Source organism: Phaenicophaeus curvirostris, chromosome 10, assembly GCF_032191515.1.
Source record: "Phaenicophaeus curvirostris isolate KB17595 chromosome 10, BPBGC_Pcur_1.0, whole genome shotgun sequence".
Lineage (NCBI taxonomy): Eukaryota > Metazoa > Chordata > Aves > Cuculiformes > Cuculidae > Phaenicophaeus > Phaenicophaeus curvirostris.
Window position 1 is genome coordinate 7,471,415 of NC_091401.1, and position 24,284 is coordinate 7,495,698.

Here is a 24,284-nt window from a genome sequence, read left to right on the forward strand (position 1 = left end):
CATCAATGCCAGGTAACCTCCAGCAGCTCCTACCCTTTGGGGGTTGGCTGGGAGGCAGGAAGGCAAGCACCCACCCACAGCACTGGGCACTGAGACTCCCCTGCTCCATGGGGAGGGGGAAACAGCTGCCTGTGCCTGCCCTGGCCTGACAGATCTAGGACATCCAAAAATAATCAATGGTGGCACCGCAGCAAGGGGCGGCCAGCTGAAATGATGAGAAGCGACACCATCCCTGGGGGCTGCGGGTCGCCCTGGCCTCCAGCAGCCACAGTGCCGTGAGGAAGGAGCCTCTGCTGTGGCGAAGCTCCCAGGGTGCTGCCAGCCACCTGCTGAGCAGCATACACATCCCCCTCCTTGCAGCAGCTCCCCCCAACAGCCCCTCCAGAGAAGGGCTGTGGCCAAGGGGCATTCTTGCCAGGAGAGGCATGTCCCACAGGCAGCTGGACAGCTTTGTGTCTCATTTTGGCAGGTGAGGACGCCACTGCAAAGCCACAGCCTCCAGGATTTAGCTGGGGTGGGCTTATTAGAGGTCTGCTGCTGCCTGCTCCCAAAAAGCACCATGGAAACAACTCTCATGGCACAATGGCTCACCCCAGCAAGGAACAATGTCTGGCACCGCTCTCTCTATAGCTCACAAATCCCTCACTTCAGCCTCTTCTCACAGGACCTGACATTAGTGAGTGCAGCTCAGAGACAGGGTGGGGAAGGAACGTGTCTGTTTTCACCTGCAGAGTGGAGCTGGGAGGGAGGTTATGAGAGCACACTAGAAACTACTAAAGCTCCCTCCATCTCCAGTAAAGATGGAAATACTTTTGCCAGGAAATAAACCCTTCAGCTACTGCAGCATCCCATGAGAATTGTGGCTTGGGAGCATGTGGCTCTGGAGCCATCGCCCACGGCTTCACCGCAGACCCCAATCTTCTGTGCTTCTTCACAACATCTCCAGTTTGATAATGAACAATCAAGCCTGGAGCATCTGGGACAGAGGTGCTCTCCTAGCACTCTCCCAGCCCACTGCATCCCTGCGTACCCCCGATGTGCTGGGGCTCAGCGGCGAGGGCAACACCCAGCCAGCAGGAAAGGATCAGCAGTGCTGCGCTTATTTATTACAATGCAAGCTGCTGAATTTTCTGGGTAGCTGCACTGTGCACTAGGAATTGCTCTGCAGCTGACAGGAGGAAGAGGAGGTGGTGCTCCCCCATTTCTCCACACTGGGCTCCACCTTACAGACCTATGATACGCATTTCTTTGTTCATGGTATTGATGCAGCGTAACTCACCGCACACGGGCAATGCTGAGGGGGGACATTACGTGCGGTCAGTCACCTGGGCAAACAGAGTCCACCCCAGGCAGTCCAACATTACGGATTTGAACAGTGCAGCAGCAATGACAAACCCTTACGCACATACAACTACAGATTCCCAGTTTCCCAAATGCAATAGAATCACATTTGCAGGATGCTGCCTGCTCGCTTTTACAGAAGCACACTAGCAGAAGACAGTGACTTGTAAAGGCGCCATTCCAGCAAACAGACTTTTTTCCCCACAATTCATCTGCTTAACACATTCCCGCAGCTCCCAGGCTCTCCACCTGCACAGCCAACAACACAAGTGCTCCAGGTACCTGGCCTCAGTGCAGCCAAGGTGCCCTGAGAAGGCAGAGTGCGGCTCAGCGCTCACTCCAACACGTCTCCTCCCTGGCCTTTGCCCTTCATGCAGCTTCACTCAGTGGGAAAGGCGAATGCTGATGCTCACAGAGGTCACTGTCTCTGGGCTGGGACTCCCAGAGCAGACAAAGCCTGATATCAGTTTCATGGGAGACCAAGCCAGAATCAGCAGCTGGAGCCTGCTGCAAACAGCACCAAATTCCAAGCGGCCTGGGGCTTGGTCATTAACAGGCAGCTTGGACAAACATCATTATAATCTGGTCTACACTTAATAATCAGCACAGCAATTGCTGATTATTAAGTGTAGACCAGATTATAATGATGTTTGTTCAAGCTGCCTGTTAATGAGTTATACAAATATATATATAATGATAATGAGTTGTATAAAATACCCCATTCAGAGCCTGAGGCCAGAGAGACCACTCACTGGACCTCCCATTCAATCCTGGTGTGTCCCAGTCATTAGGTCCAGACAGCAGCTACGAAGCTGCCTGTTGGCAGCCGCTTGCCTGGACAGGGTGCTGCCTATTCACCTGCAACAGCGAATCACTGCCACACACAGCCACGTCTCTCACGATCTGCACCTGCACAGCTTGCAGCTCCGGGAGCTGCCACAGCAGAGGCAGTGGCTATCGGACAGCAGCTTGCCAAGATTTCTTCTTCTTCTTCTTCAGCATCTACAACATCGCATGGCAAGAAGCTCCAAGGATCACTGCACCTGTGTGAATAAGCACTGCACTCTCTGGTTTAAACCTACGTCTTGCCCCCTGGTTCTCGTACAAACATGCCTTGCATGGCTCACGGCTTTATGGACCACACTGTGACCCCTTCGGACAGCCCTCTCCCAGACTGGAGGGTCTCAGTCAGACAGGTTTGTCCCATACAGAAGCCACTGTTCTCCTCTGAAACTCTTCCAGGTTCTTCTCAAGAGACTGTGTTGATATGCCATAAATTTCAGCCGTACATAATGATCAGTCCCACTCAGTCCTCCCTTGTAGCTCCTCAACTTTGTTTAATCACACACAAACTCACCCACTTCTGCCACTGCTGCTTAGTTCCCTTACAAACCCCTGATGAATAACCACATCCAGAGTGGTACCACGACGAAGGAGTTAGTGCTTTGCCAGTGTCTGGAAGACGGAGAATGTTGCATGAGGACTGACCTTGCACACAGCAGAGCCCAGGGGCCCATTGCACCTTGTGCTCATCTTCCACCCTTTGCCAAGGCTTCTGATTTCATGCTGGGTCAGTCAGTGGGAGAGAAATCCTGAGGACTCTCCAACACGCCTGCCAGGCCGGGAGGAGGAGACCATATTCAGAGATGATGCTGCCCCCAGGAAAACTGACAGCTGTTCTTACTGGCCAGGAAGCTCTGCTGCCTCCAGTTTGTCAAATATCATCTTCACTCAAGTTCTGCTAAATACTCCTGTTCTGTGAGAGGCATGGTACCTCTAGCCAAGTTTCAGAAACTCCCCTGAACTAACAGACTCCATTCCTTTGTCCAAGTTGGCACAGATAAGCAACAAAGCTGCTTCTCTGTCCTGTCCCATTTTCCCTTTGCTCCTTCCTTTCTCCCATAGAAGAGTGCAGCACAGTCAGCAAAACCAATGGAGTCAGATACCAACCGCAGTCTGCAAAGCTCTGCCTGAGCTGCTGGATGTTGATATTGATCTCTTAGCCCACCAGCTGCTAAGGATACCTTGTGGCTAAACTAATCTTCCCTGAAAATTAACTGACTTCGGCCAAGGGTGGAGGCCAAGAACTCCCTGGAAAGCCCTGGCCACCTTATCCCCTCCTCTCCTCACCCATGGCATCAGGACTCTGTCCCGTGAACCTGCCTGCCAGGCAGACCCAACCAGACATTACCCCTTCAAATGTTTGTAAGGAGCATTTTAAAAAGCTTACCAGGTCCTCTGAAGTTACACGACTAAAATGACAAGTAACTAGAGGGATTGGAGCCAGCTGGGAAGTGAGAAGCCACCTCTAGACTGGCATACTGGGAAGTAAAAACATCTGAGTCCTTGACTTCCCTTCTCCTCCTAGCACTCCTCTGCAAGTTCCAGGACTACTTCATGCTGGCATTATCCTCATCCTGGCAGTTCATCCTAAGCTTGAATCCTGCTCATCCTCTCTGTGCGTAACTTTCCCATCACTTCTCCCTTGCAAAACCATTGTGATGCATCAAGCCCTCCTCCAGCTGCTCGGTTCTGGCCACACCGCATTAAACCAGGATTTATGAGCCTTAAGCACAGACAAGAGTTATGCAGTCTGCACTTCTGCACGCTGCATACCAAGTCCCCAGCTGGTTTAAATCAGATTAACTCCACTGATGTAAGACATTTAAGGCAAGAGAGTTCCATGATTTAATGATTTACACCAGCTAAGAAGCTGTTACATTATAGTTTGGCAGCTGCAGGTTTTAGATCTGAAGTTTTTTGGGCAAGGATCCCAAGCAGCAATGAAAGACAGAGCAGCTGAGTGGCAAAACCCATTTAGTCGCAGTGCAATACACACGCAGACAGCATGTGTCCCACAAGTCTTTTTGAAAAACTGAAAACCAATCCCGTTGTTCAGCTGAGTGCCATCAGTCTGCAAAGTCAGTGCCTCATCACAGCCCCCAGGCTCCAAACAGATCACTAAGTCAGGATACTACAGAAATACCTCCCTTCAAAAAGTTATAAATTTGAGAAACTAAAGCCAGGAAACTTTAATGCAAAGGTGACTGTTGAAAAAACCCTATAGAAACAAATGCAAACGAACACATAAGAAGGCTTAATATTCAGACCAGGACCTTCGTTTCTGCTGCAGGACACTTAATCTGGCTTCCACAAAAAATTGGTGCTACTACCATGGAGCCAGACGTGCCCACAAAGATGCATAAAAAGATGCAGCGTTCAGGGCAGATACAATGGCTCAGAAATGCAGAAGGAAAAATGCTAATACTGCCTGAGAAGGAAGGTTTAGTCCATCCTCCTTCACCTTAGCAAAGTGTTTACTTAACAGCAGTAGAGGCTGCTTTGTCAGAGCCATGAGAGCAGCAGGAACCCAGTGCCTTTCCCAGGTCACCTCCAAGTGGGTAGCAGAGCTGCAGCCCTCCCCGCTGCCTCCCATCCAGTGCTGGCTGCGTGTCGGGAGGCAGGGAAGGGGCTGGGAAGCCCCGCCAGCCCCATAAATCACCAGGCACCCAGTGCAGTAAATCTGACCTCCCTTGCAAGGGAAATATAAATCAGCTTTACTAGCAGTTTCTGAAACAAAAACTGAGCTCGTGAGACTATAAAAATGCCTCTTTAAAACATCCTGTGCCACGAACAGGCCATTCAAAACCCTATCAGGCTGAAAGGGAGCTAATAAGCTTTCCAAGAAGAGACAAGATGACCCGTGGGTTGATGAACTGAGAAAAGACATTTCAGACTGAGCAGCTTCTTGCTGGCAGGCAGCACGACACAGGTATCTTTACCACACAGTAAAGACAGGGTTGGGAATCAGGAGGAGTGAATTAGCCAGCATTAATGCTGTCATTTGTTTTCACCGTACCTCAAAGCCCTCGCAATGCAGACAGCACCAGACAAAAAAAAAATTACCCAGGTCTAACAGAGAGAAAAGAACAGCACAATGGCTGCAGCACACGGAGTAATGATCAGCAGGGCTGGATGGGACCCTCAGGGACACCTCGCCCACAGCCCCAGTGGGGGTGAAGCAGGCCACCTCCCCATCTGCTCTTCCCTACTGCCTGCCCACACAAATTAAACACCACTGTCCTGCCACCTAATGAGCCAGCAAGGGATGGGAGTGCCTGGAGGACAGTGGCATATCCAGAGGAAGGCTCTCAAACCTGGGCAGAGGCAGGAGATACTGGGCAGAGCCAAACTGGGACAGCGCTCAGCATGGGCACAGAAAAGTAGCATCCATTCACATCCCAGCAAAAGCAAGACTGCACCTAAGATCTATGGTAGGAAGTCTCCAAGGAGTAGGAAGTCTACAGGGAATATTATGGCCAGGCAGAGGCTCCAGTTGCTGAAGAAGCTGCCAGTGCCGCCAAGCCATAGGAGCAGTTACTTCAGCAACACACACGTGGGGAATGGGCTATCACTGTGTGCGATCCACAGGCAGCTTTGAGAAGCATCATCTTTCCTTCCAGGGCAGGTGTATGACCAGGCAGGACCACGGGGTAGGGAGGCTCTGCAAAGGGATCTGAACAGGCTGGACCACTGGGCAGAGTCAAATGGCATGAGGTTTAACAAGGCCAAATGCCGGGTCCTGCACTTGGGGCACAACAACCCTGTGCAGCGCTACAGACTAGGAGAAGTCTGCAAGGAGGGAAGGGACAGGCAGGGCTGTGAGAGCTCCGGGGAAAGCGTTTGAGTCCAAGGGTGTAACACTCTCCTCATGCTACCAGTCCAAGGCTAGAAAGCATGCTAGTCCCAGGAGAAGCACCCACGTGCATCTGGGGAAGGAAAACATGGCATCACTTGTGCCAAGGCCCTTCTGACAGCTGCCTTGTTTTCCTGCAGATTTATTGTTGTTCCTGAACTCAATAACAGTAGAGCAGAGGCACAATAAGGACACTGAAGTGATCAGCAGCTGCTAATCAGCAGAGCTCACTGAAGCCAAGAGGAAAGGCTCAACAACTGCTCTCTGGCGACGTTTGCTATTGCACAGCCAGGCAGCTGTGCCACGAGCAGGAGGCACCTTGTTCTGCTGACACCCCACGGGGAAGAGGGCTGTAAACACAAGCAGGGCAAGCACACTTGCTCCTGTCTCACATCTCCTACCCATTTCAGAGCACAAAGGCAAGGCCAGCTGCTCTGCAGCAAGGATAACCTCCCATCACTCATGCCACCAGCAACCTGGATGCAGGTAGTCTTGGACCAAAGGGTCCATCACTCTGCAAGAAGGAGTGGAACCCCTGGAGTCCACCCCAGAAGTTTGTTAACTTTCTTTGCATTTCAAATAGCACTAAATAACATCCAGAAAGAGAGTCTGTGTTGCTGGAGGCAGCTGCTGCAGCGGCTCGGCAGAGGCTTACCTTTGGGCATGATGCGATGCATTGCAACTGACAAGAAGAAGATTGAGTCGCTGTAGTAGGTCCCCAATCCAGCACTGAAGTGTTTCTGCATGGCTTCAACGATTGGAAACAGCTTTTCTGTCAGCTCGTTCACATCATGGACTGTTACCTAGGAGAGACACCAGAAACACCACTCAGCAGCCGCCTCTGGGGACTGGCCCAGCGCTGGCAGCCTTTGCTCAGCCTGCAGCAGCACGGGGCAAGGAAAGGGAGGTTATTAAAGCACAGATTCTGCTGCTTGGCACTGCAGCTGCACAAAGGGACCCAGCAGCCACATCCCACTGCCACAAGAGCCACTTAAGTGTGGCAGAGAAAGGAAGAAAGGATTTTTACAGTCATCTCATAACTGTGAGATGGGCAGAGGCTCAAATCCATTCACACAATCAAGTGTTCTCAGCGTTACCCATTTTTTTTCTGGTCTGTTTCCACTGCCTAATGCAACCACATATCTGGTGTCCCACACAGAGTCCTTCAGAAGAGGCAACTGTTCACTCAGGCTCTGGCATCCTGCTGGTTTGAGGCAAGCCAGACGGTGTCACTTACCCTGAGGACCAAGACTTGCTCCCTGCCACAGAGGCGAGGCTGTGACAGGGCCAGGGACGCAGCCCGGATTTCCTGAGCCTCAGCCCAGCATGGAGACAAGCTCTGCAACACGTCCTGCCGGGGCAGGAGGGGGAAAGGGAAGACAGGCCACAGTACGCTGATGAAAATCTAAACATCAGGATTTGGATAACAAGGATCAGCAGAGCCGAGCAGCTTCTCTAGATGGATCTCTGCCTACTTGTGCCGGAGTTTTGCTCACGCTCAGCCAGGCATGTTCTGCACTTCTCAGCCGTGATGGAGTCCGTGCGCCAGCACTGATCCTGGCACTCCTGCACACATCAGGGCTACGGGCCAAAAACAGGAGTAACCGCAAACATACCTCATCACCTACTGAAATTTTGCAAGCTTACTATTAATTTTGGTCCAAGTCCGATGAACAGGAACTTTCATGCAACCTGATGCTCATCATACACACAGAAAGACGCAGGTCACCAAATCACGCAAGATAACCAGAGGGATTTTCAGGGTAATTAAGAGAGATGAGGGACATGACCTCAGTGCGGATAAGGGGGAGTGCAGGAACTTGAGTGTGGAGACTCGAGGTCACATTGCCTTCCTCAGGCCAGGGAAAACAGGAAGAGCCCCGCAGGAACTGAAGGCCAGAAGTACTTGCATTTTGGAAAGTGGAGCCTATACCCCTTGTTTGAGGGATATTGAGAAAACTCCCCAAGCTGACCCTGCCTTCAGCAGGGAACGCAACCTCACAATCTCTATAAGTCCCTTTCAAACTAAACTATTCAATGGTTCTATAGTTTCATTCCTTTTCCCTACTAAAACTTCATCTTCTTAAGCACAAGGAGTCCTGTGCTACATACTTAAACATGCAGAACTGAACACTTGGAGTACTTGTTTGTCTGTTTGGGTTTTTTTTAAAAAGCCACTAAACAAAGTCAAGTACTTCAGAGGGAAAGGCGGCTCTGAAGCCTGAGCTGGCACAATGACCATCCTCTCCATGAGATGCACAAGTGGCTGCTCTGAAGCCAAGAAAGGCTAGCAGAGAGATGGAGGCAGTGAGCTTCTTCCTCCCACACCTCCTTGCAGGAAACATTACCCAGAAACAAAGCACTTTCACATGACACCAGAGCTCACCAGAGGTGGGAAGCCAGTCACGAGATCCACAATACGTCAAACAAGGCAAGGTTACGGGCCCTTCCTGATCCTGGGCACGACAGCCAAGCCCACAGGTGGGTACCACTGGAGAACAGTCATAGCAGAGTCCCCACAGCCCTCTCCTGGGGAGGGCACCCCAAACACTCACCCACTGGCCCTTGCCATCAGCTGAGCGCTGTACAGGAGCTCTCGCACAGGCTCTGCAACCAGCACGTCCCTCGGCAGGGCGGCCACGCTGCTGCAGTCCCAGCTGCTGGGCTCAGGGCCAACTGTCTACAGAAGGACAGCAGGAAAAACACAGAACAACGCGTACCAGGAAAGTGCATTGGGAGAGCTCATCAGCAGCCACACCTGGCTTTGGATAGCACAGTATATTCCCCCACACACTGCAGGGGAGGAGACCCATTACCAGTAACTTTATGGCAGCATCTCACTGCGGCCAGTTTTGCCATAGTGGTTATTGCCAAGAGTGCTGCAGGAACAGGCAGGAGAGCAGCAGAGCTGTGGGGAGCAGACTGGCAGCACCTAACGCTGCTGCCACCAGTAATCCCAGGTGATCAAAGCCAGCAAAACACCACTACCCTGCAGGCACAAGGCACTGACTTTCTGTGCATGGAGCTGAGCACCATGAGCAACCCCATCACTGGGATACGCGATACTATGCTCCCAGCCCAGCTCAGCAGGGCAGCTTCATAGTCTGGCTGGACTGGAGAAGCATAGAGGAGAAATACAGCACCTATAACCGCCCTTCTGCATCCAGCAAAGCCAGCCTGAGGCCCGCACGGCACACAGGAAACAGCTGAGCAGGGGGAAAAGAAAGTCAAACTAATTCCAGAGCAGAGTGCCAAGCACCAGTGGCCAAAAAATCATGGGAAAAATACTCCTGAAACTCTAGAGAGCATCATCTGCTTTCCCTCCCTTGCCAAAGAAAACCAGAAAACCTGTTTGTTTTGCCCACTCTTTGGTTAGGCACTTCTGCAAAGCAAACTCCCGAGCAGCTGAATCTTCCTTCCACAACCACAGGCTCTAGGACTGCAAGGACTTCTCCCCTCTGCACTGCTGACTTTAGCACAGCTTGTTGATCTGCTGCTAATTTTGTTCTTCATTATTTATTTGTGTAACAGCTTTCAGTAAATCCCTGTAGCTAAATCTGACCACGTTTGCTGAGGACACTGAGAAAATTAAGTTCTAGGGGTTTCCTATACAAGCACAGTTTTATAAACACACGACCTACACTGAGAAAAGATCCTTTCAACTGAATCACTAGGAAAATACAACCCACGTTTTGTTTCTCTTTAACTTTCCCTCCTTCTCATGCTGGAAATCTTTGCAGCTCTCTCGCAAGCGTAGGGTCAGGGCAGCTCGGTTTCATTCACCCCAGCATCATGTCTTCAGAGAGCGCCAGACCCGTGGAGGAGTCAGCATTCAGCAGCATCCTCCGCCGGCGGCTGATCTAAGCAAGAAACCAGGAAGAGCTACAAGGGGAGCGCACAGTTAATTTTAATCTCAGAGGGGAACGGAATAAATAAGCGATATGAATCAGCACACGGAGTCAGACTGCAGCCCGGAGCCGCAGGAAATGGAGCGAGTTGGGGCTCTTTGTAAGCGCTGTATCAGCTGCTGAGACGTGCTCAGGCTCGCTCCCAGGCACTTCCCGCTAGCTGAGAAGCAGAAGATGCTGCTGAGATCACTCTGTGGCCCATGGGACAGGACACAGTCTCTGCAACCGTGAGCATAAAAGCCCCTGGTAAAAGCCCAGCAGAACTTCCACAAGCCAGGGCTTGGAGGACAAGGCGTGGCGGGAAGGCCAGGTCCTGCTGGGGTGCCAGCATGTAGCGACTCCTTCCTCCATCCCTGCTGCTTGCTGGTCCTTCCCAACAACTTCCTCCATGTCCCACACAAAAGCGCCACGCAGGCACCACATTGCAGAGCACCAGCTCCATCTGCCGCTCGCAGTCGGCACGCTGTGCTCCCAGTCCATATCTGGGACACATCTGTACAGGCGCTGGGGGACGGGTGACACCATGTCACAACTGCCCCGTGACTGGGACAGCCAGGTCTGCCCTGCCCTGCCCAGCAGGAAGGGTCCTGTGCCTAAGCTGCTCCCATGCACCCCACTGCGGTGCTGCCTAAAGTCCCCCTAAAGTCCCCCCCTCCGTGTCCTTGTCCTATCAGGTTGCTGCCAGTCGCTTCAGGAGAGGTGAGAGCTGACCCATGACCTTCCCCAAGGGTTGGGATCAAGGTCTGATTCTTGAGCTTCATTGACAGAGAACCTGGCCGATCCCAGCTCTGCTAGAGGGGAGGGCAAGGACAGCTCCAAAAGCAGAGCCCAAATCACATCTTTGCAAAGAAAAGGTTATGTTCATGGTTGTCACAAATCCTGCCTTAGCAGCTCAGGATGCCCTCTGAGCACTTTATCAAGCCTCGTCTCCAGGTCTGCTCTAGCAAGACTGTGTAAGAACCAGGAGTTTTCTGGATACACGAAAAGAAACTAGGAAACGAGAGGTCTCAGGATCTGAGGACCAGGTTGAGTATCAACTATCTGCAATGTTTAGCAGCATAAGAGGTCCAAGTGATGGTGACGTTTCCTGCTGATAAAGAGAAATGGGGTAGGCTACTGCAAGAATAAAAAGGCAGTGTCACTGCTAGCGTACCAGAGACTGTCACAGCATTAAGGCCAGGGCTGCGTGCTTCAGAAGCACACAACAGCCTCTGCTCTCCAAGAACTTTTGACCAAAAAGCAGAGAAGCGAATAGTTCTGAAGTGTGCCGTCAACCACTAGCTAGGTAATGAAACCAGGTTACTCTGCCGGGAAAGAGGGAAGAGGCAGATTAAGCACATCCCAGTAAGATCTCACCTGAGCCTTCCAGACCACACCGCTTGCTCACATCCAAGCGAGATCAGTTCTGGCATAAGAGCTACCCACCACGCCATGAGCCAGGCTTCTCTGTGAGTGCACAAGCACCTACATTGGCCCATGCCACAACAGACCCCCACATCTTGCTGCCCCCTCACACAATGTTTCACTCACAAGCCTGTTACCTCCTTGTAGAAGTGATGCTGGCAAGCCTGCCCACAGAGAAATTTGGTTTCTGAGAAGAATAGAAGGCAGCAATGCAGCTACAGGCACACAGGGGAGTCCACAAGGGATCAGCATGCCATGGGTGGACCGGGGTCCCTACTCAAGGGGATACGACACAACAACTCCGAGCCAGGCAGCTGCACTGCATTGTTGTGGGGCACCACTAGCCTAGCTCACTGCAGCAAGGAGTGTCCTCTTGAAGGCAGCTATCCACACTCCCTGCAGACAGCTGAGCACTGCTGGCACAGTACACGTTAGCAACCACAGATATGTGGCCTGACTGAGCGCCCACACTAGCAAAGTGCTGTTTAAGAATAACAGGAGATGGGATTATTTACCAACAAGTCATGTGTATGAACATTACGTTCCATCTCTAGTCACATCTCAGCAGAGTTCAGCTAATACTAAAGACCTGAAACATAAGAAATTAAAAGTTACAGCAGAAGTAGAGGACTCTAACAAGCAGTATTCTGAGCAGCACCACGAGGCAGGGAAGTCGGGACACCTGGAGTCTCCGAGCTTAACGCTCCTCCAGTTTTTGGACACCTGTTCATGCGGAAAAAAAAGCCTGACTGCATTGAATGTAGCAACTACCTTTTTAGGAGGCAGAACCATACCTGTGGCAGGCAGCAGGGTGAATGCTCACACGAGGAAGCAGTGTGAGGAAGAGCCTCTCAAGGAAGAGCCTTTATAGGCTCTCCACTCCCTTTTCCAAGAGCCACCGCAGCAGGATAACAGCCTTGTACAATATGGTCCCGCAGGACCATTTGAGAGGCCATCTACATACATGCACACAAGCAGTCCTTGTATTGAGAAGCTGAACTGGGGGTAACAAAAGGGTATTTTGCAGCACTGCTCAGAGCAACTGCTTCTCCAGCGTAAGAACTTGGCCAGAGGCGCTCCCAGTCTGGGCAGGGTGACCATGGGCTGCCCGGGACCTGTCCCAGAGGGCGGCAGCAGGGAGCGCAGGGTCTGTACTCACACAGGACAAACCCTTCCAAAGATTCAAAAGAGTGGGGAGAGAAGCAGCCCTGTTCCTCACAGAGAGGAAGCAAACACCCTCTATAGGAGCTGGAGCAAGGGGGTCAGGGAGAGAGCTCCTTCACACCCTCTGCAGGAGCTGGAACAAGGCTCCTAGGGGAGAGAGCTCCTTCTCACCATCTATATGGAGCTGGAACAAGGTTCCTAGGGGAAACAGATCCTTCACACCCTCTATATAGAGCTAGACCAAGGTTCCTAGGGGAAACAGATCCTTCACACCCTCTATATAGAGCTAGAGCAAGGATCCTAGGGGAAGGAGCTCCTTCACATCCTCTATATGGAGCTGGAGCAAGGGTCCTGGTGGTGAGAGCTACTTCTCACCCTCTGTAGGTGCCAGAGCAAGGATCCTAGGGGAAAGCTTCTTCTCACCCTCTATATGGAACCAGAGCAAGGTTCCTAGGGGATAGAGCTCCTTCACACCCTCTGCAGGAGGCTGGAGCAAGGATCCTAGGGGAAAGAGCTCCTTCTCACCCTCTACATGGCGCTGGAGCAAGGGTCCTGGTGGAGAGAGCTCCTTCACACCCTCTGTAGGAGGTGGAGCAAGGATCCTAGGGGACAGAGCTCCTTCTCACCCTCTGCAGGAGGCTGGAACAAGGCTCCTAGGGGACAGAGCTCCTTCTCACCCTCTATATGGAGCTGGAGCAAGGGTTCCAGGGGACAGAGCTCCTTCTCCCCCCCTGCAGGAGCCGGAGCAGGACTCCCAGGGGACAGAGCTCCTTCTCACCCTCTATATGGAGCTGGAGCAAGGATCCCAGGGGACAGAGCTCCTTCTCACCCTCTACATGGCGCTGGAGCCAGGATCCCAGTGGACAGAGCTCCTTCTCGCCCCCTGCAGGAGCTGGAGCCAGGTGGGTCGGGGGAAAGCTCCTTCACGCCCTCTACAGGCCCCCGGCTCCAGGCCCCAGAGCTCCCTCTCCCCCCGCAGGCCCCGCCCCGCCCCCCCCCCCCCCCCGCACCTGGTGCCGGAGGGCGGCGCCCCGCAGCAGGTCCCGCAGCAGCGCGAGCCCCAGGTCGGTGCTGGCGCGGTCGGTGACGAGGTGCAGGTGCAGCGCGGCGCCCCCCCGCGGCCGCCCGCGGAGCAGCAGCGAGCGCAGCGCGGCGCGCGCCTTGAGGCGCAGGGCGGGGGCGCGGTCGGCGCGGGTCAGCATGGCCAGGACGTGCAGCGCGGGCCCCGCGGCGCCCCCCGCCGCCTCCGCCTCGGCCTCGGCCTCGCCGCCGCTGCCCAGGTAGCAGCAGGCGCACACCGCCAGCCCCGCGGCCACCGCCAGCGCCCACGGCTGCGAGCGCGACCGACCGACCGGCCGCGACCGAGCGCGCCCGCCCGCAGCCGCCGCCATCGCGGGGGCGGGACCCGAGAGCCCAGAGCCCGCCCCGGGGCGGCACCCGGCGGGCAGCGCCCCCGCCACGGGGCTCCTGCGGGAAGGGAAACGAGGAGCCGGGAGAGGCAGAGGGGTGAAGCGAGCGAATGAAAGGGGACAGAGAGAAGGGGGACGGGCCTCCTCATCGGGGAATCATAGGAGAGTTTGGGTTGGAAGGGACCTTAAAGATCATCCAGTTCCAACGCCCCCCGCCATGGGGGGCGCTTGACCAGGCTGCCCAGGGCCCCATACAACGTGGCTTGGAACATCAGAAACCCCGGTTTTGCCTTTCTGAAGATGCCCCTTGTTTAAAAGATGCCCCTCCTCTCTCTCAAAAAGCTCCATCTATCTCAGGACACCCCTCCCCCTCTCAAAAGATGCCCCCCCCCAAAGATGTGTCCCCCTCTCTCGAAAGATGCCCCTCCCAAAGATACCCCTCCTCTCTCTCAAAAAGCTCCATCTATCTCAAAAGATGCCCCCTCCTCTCTCTCAAAAGATGTCCCCCTCCAAAGATGTGTCCCCCTCTCTTGAAAGATGCCCCTCCTCTCTCTCAAAAAAGCTCCATCTACCTCAAGACACCTCTCCTCTCTCAAAAGATGTCCCCCCTCAAAGATGTGTCCCCCTCTCTCAAAAGATGCCCCTCCTCTCTCTCAAAAAGCTCCATCTATTTCAAGACACCCCTCCTCTCTCTCAAAAGATGCCCCCCCCTCAAAGATGTGTCCCCCTCTCTCAAAAGATACCCCTCCTCTCTCTCAAAAAGCTCCATCTATCTCAAAAGATGGCCCCTCCTCTTTCTCAAAAGATGCCCCCTCTCTCCCAAAGCTCTGCTCTTGGGCAAGCACAGCAGCAAGGTGCTCCAGCTCTCAGCCTGCACAAACTAGCGACATTAACTTAGGAAAAGGTGTCCAGCCGTGAATGGGCAAAGCAGGTAAGGTTGCAAAATTGACTCTCAAAATTCTTCCGGTGCATTAAATAATCAGCTCAGTCCTTTAGGCGGTGTAAGAATACATCCATAGTACTTACACGTTATTTGTAATTCCATCAAATGGTCCTTTGATATTCACTGTGTCAATTGAGATTCAGGAACAAAATGCAGAGTTAACATCCATACTTTAACACAGATGGCTGCAGAGAAGCACCAAAGTCCTGGAAGCACATCACAGCCAACCCCTAAACTTATTCTAGTTTTCATCTTTTTTCTTTACACTGCTACGAAGTTTTTGTTCTGTCCAAGAGAACTCCAATGATTTGGACAACACGTGTGTACTGGTGCCGTATGCAATACGGGAGAAACTCCCTTTTCTATAGGGATTTGCTGATGGCAGCTGGAAGGTCTGGTTGCATTTTCTAAAACTATTTCAACTCAGTACATAAACAGACAAAATATAAAACCCCATAGAGTGAAAAAATACAGTATTAATACTGGATCCTTTAACGCACTAACATTAGAAGCCACAAGAGGTACAATCCAAAACTTCTGTAACAAGCGGAAAGCCTGCCACCCATTTCAGCAACTTCCTAGATTAGCTGGTAAGGAGGCTGAAGTCTACAACATACTGATGAATAATTAAAATACGTGTTCAGAGTGTAATGTGCACAGCTTGTGAAAGCAAAGGAAGACTTCTAGTATCTACTGCCTCCACCCAAATTTACAGGAACAAGTTCCAGCCTATGCAGCATAATTCAGTGGCATGATTCAGTATGACAATCCAAAAGTGTAAGTTTATATACACTGTACTGACACTAAAATAAAATATTAAACTTATGAACAAACAATACAGACCATTAAGAAGACACCATAGACACTATTTTAATTAACATGCAATGTAAGTAAATTACACTTCTGAAAACAAAAGGGATTAAAATACATGCTGAGCTCCTTGACATTTGTCATTCCAAGACATCTTTTGAACATGTGATCTAATCCTGGCTAGGAAAAATGATAAAAAAAAAATCTTTCAATGGGCTATCTTAGTAAGTTACTAAAAATCCACATGAAAGGTAATTTTAAACTGTGTTAGAAGTCTACTGCTTAGTACCCCACTGATTAAGAACCATTATATTTCATACTTACAGAGAAACATGAACAGGAATCAAAGCTTTCCATGATCTGATACAGAGCACATGGTGTTAACCCACAATGGAGCCCTACTGTCTGCTATTTGAGTTAGATTCACTGCATTAAAAAAGGAAGCTTCCTGATATTACTGAGCAGAAGATTAATTAGCACTTGGTGTCAGAACTCAATATGGAAATCCAGATCTTCAGAGTACTTGAGACATCGTACTTTCTATTATCGAGGCCTGAATCCTGCAAGTTACAGAGGCCCTGGAACACAGTCTGGTAGGACTAAGCCCTCAATATATTTCATGCAACTTAATGGCATATTCATTTTTGCTGATGAGCAACATCCTAACATCCATATTGCACCTGACCTGAGAAAAAAGGCTTTAACTGAGTGCAGTTGTACTGGACATCCTAGCGTACCTAAGATGACTGGGGAATGGGGATGCAGGATCAGAAGTGACATACCTACTCCCTGAAGCATTAAAACTACAGAGCTCCCAAAAAGAGTAATGCAACCTGTGGGTCAGGTAAGTCCTTTAGCATAAATAGACTGATATTGCTTCCCAGGCAGACCAGAGTTGGGAATGCAGCAAATGGATCTGCAGAGCTACAGGGAAGATTTGTTTTGTATACAGGAAGTCATCCTGCAAAATTTGTCATGGAGATTTTTATGGCTAGGAAGGAAAATACCACTGGAGATTTGAAATAAGCATCAGACATTTTTCCAGCAGCACAGACCGAGGCAGTGATTATGCCATTAAGCTTCAGCTAGCTTTACATTACAGCCAACCACACTATATACAGTGCCTGTCATGCAGGCTGCAAAAGACAAATCCTTAGAAAAACTTGTGTCTAAAGTGTATACTCTACATGGACATATCTTACAGTGTCCCATCTGTACACCAGGAATTTTACTTTCTCTAACATCTACTAAAACATCCACTGCTGTTAAATACTGCAGATTAGGGAGCATATTATCATTTCATAGACAGATACTTTAAAAACAAAGTATTAGAAATTACTGCTTACAGGTGATATTCCTAAATTTCTTATTATTCAGATGAAATGCACTCTTTAAACGTGCAGAGTCTGCTTTTCCTAGCATGATTAGGCAACACACAAAGCAAGAACTGTATTGCAAGATTCTTCAGTTTGGGAATAAGAATCCACTGGACGATTCTAAGATGCTGTTAGCTTTGCAGCAAGAATCATCCAGATTTGATGCATTATTAAACATTTGATGCAAACCGATAGATATTTGAAATACCTTGTTAACATTCAACAAGCCAGAAGGTTTAATTTTACCATAGTTTACAGAGTATTTCTTTTTTACCCAGTTTTGCTGATCTTAACCAGCTCAGAAAAGGCCAATTCATTTCCTAAATACATTCAAACAGCAGGTTAGCATAATGCCATGGCTGTTAAGATTGTTAAAAAAAAAAATCACATTGATACTACGTTATCTAAAAATTATCCTTAAGTTGTCCATAGGGCAAACACAGCATAAAGAATTGCATCTGCTGTTTGGGACTTCAGGTGATTATTATCTAGGTATTAAATAACCTGACACATAAGCATGTATCTACAGACACCGCTGGTACACGTGCATTGGAGTGAAGCTCACTATTAAATAAAGCAAGTTGTGATGCTGCCCTCAGAACAATGCCGGAGACTATGCTCATTTGTTACTTAGCAAAAATGTGCAGTGAAATTCCCAGGTTTTCTTGTGCACACCTTAGTCTAGACAACACATATACACACATATCTTTGCAGACTAAATAAAGAATACTGCTTCCTGATATAAAGGATTGATTGCTCTAAATTTAGGGAGATTTAATATATTCAGCTTACAGATAGTAGTGAGAACAGCAAAAAGAAAAGGCAACAAACAGCCTTCATACAAGTGCTCTACACAAACTCCACTGGCTCAATGTTTACTTTCCCATCTCAAATTTCAAGTTTTGATGCCAAAATGCTATGAACAAACCCCACATCGTGTCCAGAAGGATTAAGTTTATTTTGCACGAAAGGTTCTACATGCTCATTTAGAGTATACTCGCTGCACAGAAAGTTTAATTTAAAGGATAAAAAAGGAAAACAGTCTGCTCTTCAAAGTTTGGTCCTCCAGGATATACACCTATGTGACTGACCCGCAGTCACGAGCATAAAGGCCAGCCTGGTGTTAAAGCTTCCACTGTGAAAGAGCTTGAAAAGAGCAGGAGTTATCACGTCTTGTAATTAACAGCCTACTGCTAACAAGAGTCGGCACAGGAACAAGAGAACCTGTTAAGTTATGGGCCCACAAACAGAAAGACAGTTCAGTAAGTCATTGTCTGATTTCCCTTCCAAACAGTCCCAGAAAATGCAACCCAGACCTTCTTGTCAGAGACACATTCTTTATGGCAATAGCAGACAGATGACAGTACAGGAAACTAAAGAGCAAAGCTGGTCTGATCATCCTGCCATCCGGTGTCTGCAGCGCATACAGCTGTGCTCTGCTAACTTTATGTATGAACCGCAGAGAAACTGCGTACTTGCTAGCAGGGACTAGTTTTATACTGACCTAGCAGGTGCGCTTTTTTTAAACATTTTCTTCAGCTGCTGAGGTATTGGTACTGTAGAACATAAAACAACTCATACATTTCCCAAGCTACCACAGTCTAAGGCTACATTACAGTGGTCATTTTATCCAAACTATCTAACAAAATGCAAATAATTCATTCTGTTGAAGTACAAAAAGACTTGCACTATAGACATCAGCTGCTTTTCCTTCTTGACACTTAAGACTTCTGGGAATCTGACTGCTGGAAGCGGTTTAGCTTCTCTGGATTATTTGATGCCATTTGAGAAAAGTCACGAAAAATGTCCTGATAAATTTCATCTCCTAGGTAGAAAAGAAAAGGGAAACGGTTTTAAACATTTGTGATAGTTAACATTGCCCACCACTGCACAAACACCCTACTGTACTACCAATTACCGTACAACACTTATGTATAAAGATTGCTTAAAGATGGAATGATGCTGATGTGAACTCTTTGGGACTGTTAACTTGCATGCATGCTCTGTAGAAGCAAATTAAACAAAACCAATACCTGAAACAGTACCCTCACAGGCAGCCACACAGAGGAAAGTTCAGAGTTAGGAAGGAAAAATGAAAGCATTTTAAAGCAATGTAAAAAGAAAAATGTTTATTAGCCATTAAAGAATAAAATCTTTGGTTTTGCAAGGAAATGCTAACCAAGATTCTCTTCAGAAAGTAGAATTATAGCATAAATAAAGATTTACTTGGAAACAGAGGTCAGAAGTCTTACAGCCAGAGAACCCTCCATGAAAGAAACAATCAGCAAACAATAGCATAAAAAAAAAGCAATCCTAAGCAGAGAAAATATTCTTCATAAATATTTTTGGTCTATTACTTCAGAAAATACAAATTTTTACATGCATTACTGAATATTTATTACATCTTTCAGTTTTATCTAGAAGAGTTATGACATATTCCTCAAACATCTTTTTCTTTTATAATCTTCACCCTTTGTGCTTAAACACAACCCAACTACAAGCAAATATTCCAAAATGATGGATGGCAGCTATTTCCACCAGGCCTGTCTCCCTCCCCTTCCCTGTCTATGCAGGAAAACACATTCAGGAATGATTACTTCTTGAGTCCTTGCCAAGTCATTCTTCTGCCACTTTAAAAATGTACATTTTCACATTCTTTCATCTGCTGCAGCATTTTGGGCCTTGACTTCAGGTTTCATTTTAAAACATTAACCATACCCTATTGCCTCCAAAGGGAATTAAATACATAAAACATTTGGTTTGGTCAGGAACTATGCGACTGTCCAAATTTTAATATCTTTCCAACACAGACGACTATACAGGACACAAGACCCCAGCACTACTGTTCCTGCTGTCAGCTTGATTAACAGCATGACAAACAGAGCAACCCAAAGTCTCTCTTCATCATTTATGTTGCACATGAAGACTTTTTTTTCCCCAATACGATTGTGGAAGAAAAGCATTATTCCACTACTTTTTTCCAAAGGGCATTTTTAAAAAGGATTTTTTTGTTTATTTTGAAGTTGTCACTACACTGAAAAGTTACACTGTTTTGGTTTTCCGTCTTTTAATGCACATTTCCAATATTAGAACTACTATTCTTTTGGAGATGAGACAGCATTCATTTGAAAACACTTCTGGAAATAACTGACCTTCCGGAAATATTTAACATGGATGGCATGTGGCTTTATGTGAAAACGTAATGACAGTTCTTCCCAGATCTCAAAAGATAAATACATTCAATACTGCTTTACCAGGAAAAGTCAGTTCTAGTGAAATTCCCTTTCGGTTTTCAGATGTAGTTTCAAGTACGTTCTAGAGATGAAATAGGTACAGGACATGTTTTACTGTAATAGTTTCTGATAACTGCCTGCACTGGAAGATAAGCACACAATGAAGGGTGTTCTATCGTTCATCAAAAAGACAGCTATGAACAGCACAAATTGGAATCAAGCTTGTATAATAAAAGCATAATTATTTTTAAGACAGAACCAGGTTCCACTGGTAAACCAGTACTGTAGTTCAAGTTGCCATATTTGGTTCTTTCAAATTAACTTGAAAGAAAAAACAATAGCTGTTTTTGCAAGAGATGTTGTGGCTCTGGTTTTGGCTCTATTGCATAACAAAAAATACTAGATATAAAAATAGACTAAAATAAAGTGCCCCTTTAGTTTATATGCTGCATTAAAATATTTAATACTGTAAACCTTATAATTATTTTAAAATCCTACTTTAAAATTGAATTCTGGAAATTCCCTTTCCAAGCAATGTTCTCCCTAAAGTGCAGCTTTTATGTACAAAAATACTATAACACTGCTTTACCGTTTAACACCAGAGTAACTTAAAAGGCACACATCATACATTCAAGAAAAGATAGGAAGAAAAAATAGCAATACTAACATCAAATAGTTAGCAGACATACTGTAGCACCAGAAGATGAGCACTCAAGTATTATACAAGAAACAGTACAATGGTGCATATGGCTTCTACCACCGGAAATGAACTTTCTGGAGGAACAAGCTAGTTTCAGCTAATTCCCTTTCCATGAATACTTCGGAAGACCAACGGTACTTGCAAAGCAATATATACATTCCCTCAGTAGCTCAGACCAACCAGCTATACTTACATTAGAAATGTTGATACCATTAGCTACGTTAATTATTGTTTAATCAATCACATTACTAAAGCAGAGAAATATGCAGTTGTCTTCACTCTGATGACAGCAAACTTGTACATCGGTATTTACCCTCATCATACCTCCAAGCAAACATACAATACTCTTGAAAATCCTTATTTTCTTGTGGAATTGCAATTATGGAAAAGAAACGTTCTAAAATTAGGGCAGCACAGATTATTTCACATGTATATGCAGTGAAAAAGACCAGCCTCTGTTACAACAATATAAAGGTACCGTACTTTGTGACGGCAGAGACAGGTTTTGTGCTTACACTTACACACTTAAACAATCCTTCTAGCGGGCTAGTAGATATTAACATTTAAAACACTCAAGTATTTACTTTGACTTTTAAAAGAAACTTCAGCAAGTAAAGAATCAAGGAGAGCAGCACTATGCTAACCCAAAGACACAATAAGATCTCTTGGCTAGGGCACTGGGCTGCAGCTTGTGGTGTGAATTCCAAAAATTACTTTAATGATAGTCACCCCCTGATGTGAAGCAAGCTCTACCCCTCGTAGCAGCTCTGCTTTCTATTGTCCATCTCCCCTGTTTACAAGGATCACATGCTATCTGTGAAATATTTGGATCAGATTGTATCAACTGCAGTCTCCAGATCCTGCTGTAATATGAACTGGTAAAAAGGTCAGGATATACTCAGTGAAAGACTTAGCCAGCTTTTTATTTCACCTACCTAATTAAAGAGTCTCTAAAAAACTACTTTAAAGAAGATGTCATGGAAAATAGCCTACCCCACCTGCAGTTTAAACAAACTCATTTTCATTCAAGCAGTGCCTGTATTTGTTGTGAAAGAAATATTTCACTACACGTTCAAAACATTTTGCAACCAACTGAGGCATCTTGTACAAACTGCAGAAACATTTTCTGCTTTAAAATCTTTTTGGATTTGTGACAGATCCATTAAATGATCCACAATGCTCATTTATAATTTAGCAGGGAGCTTTTGAATCAAAATACCTACCTCCCTTAAAACCAACACATTTTAATATTTGAAACTGACAGTTATTGTTTTTACCTCTTAAAATACAGATGAAGAGACTCAAAAATAACTCAGTATTTGTTACCTTTTGTGTCAGAAAACAGCTTTATATTAAAAATGGCCACGCTGGCAAAAGATTTGGCATACACGTAGCCTGCTGCATTTTCTGAGTAAGGAATTCTTTCTCAGTTAAGCTTATAGTCAAGTACGTACTTCCAAGTTATATGTTGCTCTGCGAAAGGAACAATTTGAATGTCTGAGCACCTAAAGAACTTATATATGGTTTAAATTTTAATTTCCTAGGAGATTTGTTTCAAAATAAATTTGAAAAGCCTCCATCCTTAAGGAGAAACTTTATGAAATAAATTTGGTTTATTTAATGGCGTTCATCTGGGATATTGACATGAGAGTCAATGTTGCCCCTTGAGTATCTCCCAGTCCCAACTGGTAATGAGATAAGCACACACAGTCCTTTTGAATCAGTGTAAAACACATAAGGGCTTTATAGGAGGGAGCCAAAAGTACTCAGCACAACCTTAAAAATAAGGTTTGCCATTCACTACTGCTGAGTATAGCAGCATGTTTTTAGCTTACTTGACAATCAAGTGCAACTTCATTATTGATGTTTGCATGTTATTAAATTAGGTTCCTTTGGATGCATAACATGATAGGAGAAATGGCTTGCATAAATATCACAACAGAACATACTGTAAATTAGAACTGAGTGCCTGAGGATAAAGTTGAACATATACATTAAATATAATTTGTTACTTTCTTGTATCAGTTGGCTGAAATGTCTGCCAATTCTTTTTTTTTTTTTTTAACCAATTGGTAAGATGCTATGCATACAAACCCACATACTGGAAAATTACTGGATTGTTTCTCCTTAGTATCTTACAAATAAAAATATTTTACAATAAAATTTGAGGAAATAGTACTTTCCTGCTTCTGTTTAGTTATTTTGAAATATTCGATGTACATTTTTACATTTGTGTGCAAGCGTTTTTTCTTAAAGAAAAAGAGGACCATTCCACAGGAAGGAGAATGGTATCCTGTAGTAAGATGAACTCCCCAACTGTCTCTGAGCAACCCGGATCAGAAGGCTGCTATTAAATAACGTCAGGCAAATCCTAACATTATATGAGTTTCAATGGGACATCAATAGGAGAAAACTGTGGACAACTACCAGCAAAAAAGGTTGGTAATGGCTGTACTAACATACACTACTATAATAATGTACATTAAACACTCTCCTTGAAGGTCCCTTAAATACTCTGACAAAGTCGAACTAGTGAATTTCAATGAAGCTTTAACATATGTCCACTGTTTATAAAAAAAACATTATTGTATGAAGCTATCTTAAATTTCCCTTAGATCCTAAGAATCTAATTGTAAACTGATAAATTCCTGAATGCATTTTTTATACTGCATTTCAGTATGGTTATTAGAGGAGTATTGACCTGGCTGTCCATAGAGTCCTTCTGATTCACGCATTTCTTCATTCATCCTTGCTAAACGCAACCTATGATTTAAGAAACAAAAAGAAAAATGTTATCTATACAGCGTGAAAAAAGACTGTAATTCAAGACCTACAATGCACTCCTGAGCCTCACACCAGGGAGGTCATCTAGCAATAGTGCACCAGCTCTGATGTTTATTCTCCTCTCCCTGTTTTTTATGTAAAGGAATTTTCACATTTATTATAATTTTAACTTGAAATAGAAAGGAAAATCTACTTAAAAACAGAACATACAACTTACAATGTTACAATATCTGCATTTGCAGCTTCTACTGCTATACTCAATGGATCTTTCCCATCTTCATCAGTGGCATGCTGGTTTGCTCCTCGTTTTAGGAATAAACACACTTGTCTGTTTAGAAAAAGCATTTAAGATAAATTTTACAACAATAAAGGGAAAAGACAAATAAATAAATTCAAGGCAATAAATAAATCACCAGAGTCTCTTAATGTATCAAAACAGTGCTTTTCACCTAGCACGACTAAGACATTAACACAGTATAAGCAAAGCCTCTAATTATTTCATCCGCGCCACAAAGA

General features: G+C 46.7%; 2 protein-coding genes across 6 annotated transcripts in view; both read right to left on the minus strand.

Moving 5' to 3' along the window:
• XXYLT1 (xyloside xylosyltransferase 1) overlaps positions 1-13,739 on the minus strand; it is a 37,063-nt gene extending 23,324 nt beyond the window's left edge. The window contains exons 1-2 of the mRNA XM_069865393.1: positions 13,524-13,739; positions 6,693-6,840 (exon numbers count right to left, since the gene is read on the minus strand). Of these exons, the coding sequence (XP_069721494.1) occupies positions 6,693-6,840; positions 13,524-13,715 (340 nt within the window). The 5' untranslated portion in view covers positions 13,716-13,739. The remainder of the gene's footprint in view (positions 1-6,692; positions 6,841-13,523) is intronic.
• Positions 13,740-15,710: 1,971 nt separating this feature from the next.
• Positions 15,711-24,284, minus strand: part of ACAP2 (ArfGAP with coiled-coil, ankyrin repeat and PH domains 2) — a 190,530-nt gene continuing 181,956 nt past the window's right edge. For all 5 annotated transcript variants that reach the window (XM_069865385.1, XM_069865383.1, XM_069865386.1 and 2 more), the window contains 3 exons: positions 23,986-24,096; positions 23,686-23,747; positions 15,711-18,876 (listed from right to left, as the gene is read on the minus strand). In XM_069865385.1, the coding sequence (XP_069721486.1) occupies positions 18,773-18,876; positions 23,686-23,747; positions 23,986-24,096 (277 nt within the window). In that variant the 3' untranslated portion in view covers positions 15,711-18,772. The remainder of the gene's footprint in view (positions 18,877-23,685; positions 23,748-23,985; positions 24,097-24,284) is intronic.